This window comes from Podarcis muralis, chromosome 7, assembly GCF_964188315.1.
Source record: "Podarcis muralis chromosome 7, rPodMur119.hap1.1, whole genome shotgun sequence".
NCBI classification, from domain to species: Eukaryota; Metazoa; Chordata; class Lepidosauria; order Squamata; family Lacertidae; genus Podarcis; species Podarcis muralis.
In genome coordinates this window covers 54,988,667-54,996,476 of record NC_135661.1, presented here as the reverse complement: position 1 = coordinate 54,996,476, position 7,810 = coordinate 54,988,667, and the positions used below count along the sequence as shown (strand labels likewise).

General features: G+C 50.5%; 1 protein-coding gene across 5 annotated transcripts in view; it reads left to right on the top strand.

The window, feature by feature from the left end:
- The first annotated feature begins 933 nt into the window (after window positions 1–933).
- Window positions 934–7,810, top strand: part of KCTD15 (potassium channel tetramerization domain containing 15) — a 66,961-nt gene continuing 60,084 nt past the window's right edge. The window contains exon 1 of one of the 5 annotated variants that reach the window (XM_028739351.2): window positions 934–2,260. Coding sequence is in view for 3 of the 5 variants with exons in the window: in XM_028739350.2 (XP_028595183.2) it covers window positions 7,376–7,393 (18 nt within the window). In the remaining 2 variants the exon portion in view is untranslated. The other 4 variants (XM_077931807.1, XM_077931808.1, XM_028739349.2 and 1 more) reach the window with 4 other exon arrangements.

Sequence of the window (7,810 nt, the reverse complement as noted above, 5' to 3'; positions counted from 1 at the left end):
AGGGGGGGCGGGGCAGTGGAGAATGATGTGCGTTTTAGTTTGGATGATTGGCCGACAGGGATGCTATTTGTTCCTTCCAGGAGAGGAAATAAACGTCTGCAGTTGCAACTGATCACTGGCAAGAAAGGCTGGAGGGATGGCGCTCATATCTGTGAAATTGACAACGTACAGGCTATCAAATAGGAACTTCCCAGGCCAACCCCCTCTATCAAGAAATGCCTCTCCAATAATTTGGAAGGGGGGAGAAGCCCGGGGTAAGATTAGTCGTTTTGCCTGGCTTGAGTGCAATCCCGCGCACGTCGAAGCCGATGGAGAGTCCATTCTTTCCTTCCGCGGGAGCACATTGAGGAGTTTGGGAGGCCATGAATGTTAGGAAGAAAGCAAGACAGGCAGGCAGGCAGAAAGTTGCTCCTGCCAGCCAGCCAGCCAAGGGGAGGCAAGCGCGCTCCTCATTGGGGCGCCGAGGGCTGGAGGCGGTTTCCCCCGGAGGGAGCGCGCTGCACAAACGCTTGGCCCGCAATCCGACCTGCTTTTGTTCAAAGTTTATGGCGAAGGCTGGAGGCGCAGGGAGGAGGCGGAGAGAGAAAGCTTCCAGCAGGCGGGGAGGGGGGGGCAGAGGGAGGAGGCCCGGCCAGGCTGCTGCGGCCGGGCCGGAGGAAGCAGGAGCGCCCCTGGAGCTGCTCGCCTGCCTGGGCAAAGCCTCGGTGGCGGCGGCGGCGGCGGCGGCAGACATCTCCATCTCTCGCCGTGCGCCATCAATGGAAATGGCGCATTTGGCCCGAGGCGGCCTGCCAGGGCGCTTTTCTCCCGCCGCACAATGCCTGGCCGCGGACGTCATTCGCTTCCAGTGGCCTGCGGGGCATTGGGGGAGCGTTTGCAAGCCGAGGCGCGGGGGGGGGGGGGGGTCGGGGAAGAGAGAATAAAACAAAATCGGATCCCCAAAGAAGAGCAGAGAGGAGTCATCGAAAAGGGGAGGGAAGGCTTATTCTGCTTGGCTCTCCGTTTGAGCCCCTCGATCGCTGAGCTCGTCTTGTAATTAAAAGAAGGGGGGAGAACCCGTCTCCAAAACTTGCTCCAGTTTATCAACAAGTGCAGCAGCGGCCCGGGTGCTCCCCTCGTTGTAACGAGGGAGGACTCTAACGATGTGCAAAACGTGCCCTGCCTGACTTATTTGGGAGCTGCAAATTTATGCCTAGTTGGGAAATGCCCCGGGAAATATTACATCAGACCAAATGACAGTGATTAAAATCAGCTTTGCGCTCCCCCTCGCGCGCGCTCCCTCCCTTTCGCGCCCCCACCCCCACCTTTTCCTTCTTTTGCACTAAAGTCTCTCTGGAAGGGACGTGGCCCTGAGGACTCCGGCGGCGCCAAACCGTTATCCTCCCCCCCACCCCACCCCCAGCCAAGAAAGACGAAGAGGCAGGACCGTTAGCAAAAAAAAGAGGCGAGATTTCGACACAGGACCCAAAGCTTGGTGCTCGCGAGGAGAAAGGGGGGGGGGGGGGAGAGAGCGATTTTGCAGGGGGAAGTCGGTGCGACGGGGAGGAGGCAGATTTGCAACAGGATTTTTTTTTCTTTTTAAAAATTAAAGCAAGACACAGAAAGAGTTAATTTAGAAAAATAAATAACAACAACAAAACCGGCGGTGGGGAGGGCCGATTTTGCAGAAGGTTGGGGCCAAGATCGGCTTTTCCTGCGAAACTAGCCCAGGCGAGAGGAGAGCGAAAAGGGCTGAGCTAATTGCAGCCTAACGTGGCGGCGGAGCCGGAGGCGTTTTTTCAGAGCCCAGAGCGAGAAGCCGCTGCTGCCGCCGTCTCCCTTTCGCGGTTTCCTTTCTCTCTCTCTCTCTCTCCCCCTTCTTTTTTCCCTCCCTTTCCCCCCTCCTCTCCCCGCGTTATTTAGAGAGGAGATTATTGCCTTTCTTCTCCCGAGCAGCCTCGGCTCCTCTGTTTTAAGGCTCTTCTCTCCCCGATCCCCCCCTCCTCCTCCTCCGCCACCCCGCTTTCCTCCCCTCCCCGCGCAGACGAGGCAAAACAAACAGAAAAGAAGAAAAGAGAGAGAGGAGGAGGAGAAGAAGAAGCCTGGGCAAATAGATCTACAATAATATTGCATCGCGGCAGGGTCGGAGGCAGCTCAGCCAGAGGAACCTACAAAGGCGCCCCGAGCTCCCTCCGCCTCGCCAGGCGAGCGGCGCGCAGCGCGGAGGACGGGGGGCTTGGCCCAGCTCGTCGGCGTTTCTTCTTCGCCGCCTGCGCTCAAGGTAAGGCGGGCGACCCGGGCGGGCTGGCGGGGGAAGGCGGGCGGGCGAGCGGGCTCCTCCTGCTTCTCCCTCTCTCTCCCTCTCTCTGCTTCCTCCTTTGGTTTGCACCGTGCGCGCCTTCCAAAGCAGGGGATCCCCCCTCCCCAAGTGGTTCTTGCAACTCAACTCGGATCTTGGGTCTTGTGTGTGCAGCTGCCTTTTTTAAAGCTACAGTGACACTTCCAGCCAAACCCTTCCTTTGCACCGTGTGTGTGTGCACGCGTGTGCACGCATGGCTCCGTGCGCGCGCTTGTTCCGCGCGGCCGCGCGTATGTGTGTAGCTTTGCCTTTTATTATTATTTTTTTCTCCCGTTAAAAAAAAAGAAAGACAAAAAAGGCAGGAGGCAGCAGCGATGATGGCCAGCTTGGCTGGAGCCCCTTCGCCCGAGGCTGCTCGCCTCTCGCTGCTGCCCTCCTAGCATCAAGCTGGAGAAGCGGGAAGAGGGGTGGAAAGGGGAGGGGGAAAGGATCCGGGGCCAAGGGAGCTGCGGCTAGCGTGGAGGGAAGCGCGCGGCGCTCGCTGGGGCCCCCGCGGCGTTTGAATGGTACATGCACGAGCGAGCGCGCCTTGACAGCCGCCGCGGCTTTGGAGGGGGGGGGGGATAGGTGGTTGGGGTGACGATGAGGGGCGCCAGAAAGGGCTGCCGGCTGCTTTGGGGGTGAGTGCGGGGCGGGGGGCAGCATTGGCGCTCCTGGTGCTTTCCGTTTTCTCCCCGGCTGGGGGAAAAGGGGGGGGCGTCCCTTCTTTAGGAAGCCCCCTTCCCCGAGGGCTGGTTCTGCACAAAAGGCCAAAGAAATGGTGAGGATGATGAAGGAAAAGCGCTTGGGGGGAGCGGGTGAGAGGGGGAGCCAAAGCCCCAGGCAGGCAGGCGGGCTGTGAATGAAAGTCTGGCGCCAGCGATTAAGAGAGGGCGGCGAGCCGAGCCGGCTTGGCCCAGGACTGCCGGCGATCGTCGGTTTGCGCTGTCGGTACACGCCGCGCGCGGGGCTCCCCAAGCCCTGCTCTGGGGCTGGAGCTCCCCTTTCTAGAGGGGGGGGGGCACTACTCTCTGCCTCTTCCATCTGCCTGCTTTGCTGCTTCTGTGAAAGAAGAAGAAAAGGCGCCATGTTGCTCTTTTAATTTAATTTTATTCTTTGATTTTTGTTTGTTTGTTTGGGGAGGGGGGGCTGCTTCCCGCTACTGCTGGGAGCTTTTCTTTGGCAAAGCCAAAAGTTTGGAGCGAGCCTCCCTGAATGCTGTTTAGAGGATGACCAGCACTCAAAAAGGAGACCGGCGCGGGGTGTTTGGATGTGTTGGGCCACTTGCACTCTGGCGAGTAGATGGGGATGCCTGCTTGAGTTTGTGCAGAGATTTAGTCTTAAAGACCCCCAGGCTGCTCTCTGATACAGAACTTAACCTGGGGCCCATTCAACATAATGGGATGGCCCTCCAGGTGAGCCTACAGAAGACTGCACTTTCAATATAGAGGGAAGTTTCAGCTGGGACCTGTGCAACTTCTTCCTGCGGAGGAAAGTGCAGGCTTGTGTGTTGTGTTTGTTTGTGTGCACACATAGGATGGAGGGACAGAAAGCACCTTGCAGACCAAGTTCTGTGCTTAAGTGAGCTGGGAAATTTTTTAAGGAAGCCACTTCCTAGCAATAGCTCTGGCTGAACTCTCCATCCACTCCCATAAAAAACCTAGGCAGATAATGACAGGAGGCCATGAACTTGCACCCCAATACACTCCTAATGACCAGATTACACCTCAGCTGTCAACTCCCTGGCTGTGCAGTTGTTCCACCTCCTGCATCCCTGGCTTTTTAAGGCTCCCAACTGTGGAGAGATGAGCATCTTTTGCACAGACAATGGTCCCAGGCCTTCTATGTCTTAACCCACGGGCACATTTTCTATGGAAAGGTTAAAAGACTTTTGCAAAAGGGAGGGGAGCACTAATATTCTCCAAAAGCTCTTGAGGACAAGGACTTACGGGGCAGAAAAGGTGCTGTGAAAAATGCTTATATCCAGCTGCTGCCCTAGACCTGCCTTTGACCAAGAGAGCCCAACGTAGGGATGGTCCAGAGAGCAGGTTTTAGATTTGACCTGATAAAAGGCAGGAGGTGCAGCCCAGGAAGGTCTCCTGCACAAGCTCCCTTGATTCATTCCAGGAGGACTCCTGCAGACTTCCCTGCTGGACTCTAGTCCTTAGCTAGAGTAGTTTGGATGCACTTGAAGCTTTTGATAAGCGGCTGGCTGGCTGAAAGGAAGATGTCCCTTTTGCATCCTAGAGAAGGGCGGTGTGTGGGGGGGAGTATATTGCACTGTTTCAAGGCATCTCTTAAAAACCCGCAGTTTTCATTTCATCTCTTAAATGGGCATGAAAGAATTAAACTGCATGAGTGAATAACAGCATTAGTTTCAATTAATTTTTTTTATCCTGGCAACAATAAACTTTGGAAACAAAAGCGTTTTTACATCCTTAATTAGTCTGGCTTCCCATCTGTAGGCTTTTAAGTGTCTGTGTGCCTTGATTTAAACTTTGTCCCTCTTTTGGAGCTCCTTTCTTTGCCTGCTTTCCCCCTTTTTGGTTTTGTTTTTAATCCCTGCATACCATTTGCTGTAGTTTCCTATTGTTTGCAACCTCTCACCTTCCCTCCCTTGGCCTTGGCCGGCTTTGCCTTTTAGTTTCTGCAGTTGCTTTCAGGTATACAGATCTATATATATATATTTCTCCCCTTCCCCTCCAAAAAAACACAACCCCACCCCATCATCAGCAGTATTGGTTACTATGGCCCCCCAGGGTGCGTATGTACAAAAAAGGGAAAGTTTTATCCATCCCAAACTTATTTTGCACTTTTGAAGTCTTTTTTTTTTTTTACTAGGATTTCAAATTGTAGCATCTAGAGTGTATATTAAATGAATAATATTCCTGTAGGCTTGTATGTGTGTGAGAGAGAATGAAGACAGAGGCAACACCCTGGAAATTTCTGCAGTCTTTCAGCATTCTCTGCCCCAGGGTGATAGCCCTGGGCATGGAGTTGAATGGAGCTCTTACAACTGCCTTCTGTTTACCTTTTATGGTTAAAATAACAGCTTAGCAAAGAAGCAACTTCATGGGGAAGCGATTCGGTGAAATCATTGCAAGCTGTAGCAGCCTAGCTAGTTTAATCACCCCTAGAGAGCGGAACAACTGTGAGCTCAATGGGACACAAAATCATTTTGTGTGTAAATGAGCATAGGATGGTGGTTATTTCACTTTCCACGGGCAAATAGTTTTTACAAGCAGCACTTAGGCAGTTAGCACAGGAAGGCGGGAAGAAATAAGCTGCCTTTTGGAAGATCCTGGTGAGAGATGCTAGAAAGCTGCTCTGCACACCAACATGGAGGCAGTTTGGGTATCAGGTCTGTTGGTTGTTGGCATCATCCAATGAGATTTCTTTTGAATGAGAGCATTGCAAGACTGCCCATTCATTTCAAGCAGGGCTGGCGCAGGAGAATTTCCCAGTGAATCAGTGTCTCTGCCTTCAGCAAACTCTCAGAGATCCTCTTCCTGTGTAGACAAACCACACAGGGATAATTTGAACTAATACAGTGTGCTTAGTTTACACACACACACACACACACACACAATTCTTAATTACTCTGTAAAAACTTTCACTTGAGACTGCCTCAGAATATGTCAAAAGTTCATTTCAGAAGCAGTAAACCAAAATACAGTTCGATTCTTTCAGTGTATTCTTCAGATACAAATACAAAAATATTTACCTTTCTCTGAATACTTTTTGATGGTGTAGATACAGTGCTTGAGAAAAAATGTCATCTTAAGTGAATGAGAGCAAAAGAGTCAGTCACACGTTTACAGTTCAGCTCATAATATCCATCTTCTGTGACAAAAACAAACAAAAACCTGGGTGGTGTTTTTGCAATCTGCGTACCCATCTTTCTAGTCCACTCTGAATTCAGATCTGGGTCCCCATTAGATTTAGATTAGCATCTGCTCAATTTTGTGGACTGCAGACTTGAATATATTTTTTTCTGCATCTAACAAGTGAGAGACAGCAACAGTGCACAGAGGTAATTCAAAAAGCCATGCAAGGGAATAGTATAAATTGCTACATTGCACAGTTGACATCCAGGATGAGAAATTAATGTTGTAGCCCTATGCAAAATTGCTGGAAAGTGAAGCCCATTGGAAACAGATGGACTTACTTCTGAGTAAAAATGCTTGTGATGGAGCTGTGAGCCTGCAGTCCTAATCCCTCTTACCAGGGTTATGCCTCAGAGTGGAACTTGATTCCAAGGAGACATATTTTGGATGAGGGACCCTCAGACAGAGATGTTGCTGTTGTAGGTTAGCTAGAACACTTGGACTACACTCATTTCTGTAAATTCAGTGGGAATCCTGCTTCTGCAAATCGGAACAGTCTGCGCCTTCTGCCTTTATCTAGCGGCTGTCATTTCTTGCCAGAAGTCTCTATTGCAAGATAAAACCAGTGCAAAGTAAGAATTGAAGGGCTTTCTCTGTGCTAAGATTTCATTCTGAAGGAGGAGGAAGGCAGAAAGGTGATTATTCACGAAGGAAATTGCTGCCTTTAGTTATAGGGACTTCCTAGGCAGCTCCTGTAACACTATTATTAGGGGATAATAGGCTAGCTGGGGTCAGAACAAAGACAGGCAGCGCTGACATCAAGCTTCTAGCTGGAGACCCCCAAAAATTTAAACCCAGGAATCTAGTACGTATAGGAGCTTATTGTGTTCTTTGGTGTTGGGATAATTTGTAGGCATCTGGGGAGATGGGGCATCTACAAGCAGGAAGAAATGGCAGAAGACAATGGGGCTGACACTCTTAAATTATTTGTTGAAAGCAAGTAGTTCCCTTGATGATGTGAAATAGTTGCTTAAGATGGCTCAGGGCAAGAAGCAAGAGTCATTTGCTCTTTTAAAGAATTCAGCCCCTCTCCTTGAAGGTGGTGCTATTGTCAAAATGCTAATGATGATTTCCTGCCAACTGGCTGAAGTTTCTGGGACAGCACTAATCTTTGGGGTAGCGCTCAGGTTAGATGTCCGTTCTGCACTCCTGCGTGTCAAGACAGAAAAGGATGTGGATCCGTAATGGGGTGATGTATTTCTGGTGGCAAAACAGTCAATTAAACGTGGAGTTTATATTCCTTGTACCAATCTCCCAGAATTACTTTTCAGTCAGTTTCTATGCAATTCGGAAAAGCAAATGTTTTCTGCCTGTTGGGGTGATTTTGTCCAAGCTAGTCGTATTGTTGCGATGATGTTAAAAAGGGAGACTTTGGATTCTGAGAAGTACGGTCAAAGGAGTCTGTAAGAAATGGAAATTCACTGTGAAATATTGCATAGGGTGTGCCTGTCGGATGTTAGCAGAATATAGATGCTCTGTGTTGTGACTGCAAATAAAAATACCAAGTCAATTAAATTATTCTCTGAAATGTTTCATAGCTGTAATATTTGGCATATTTTGCTGTAATGAGTGGGTGGGGGGTGTTTAGAAATGAAGTTTATAGGCT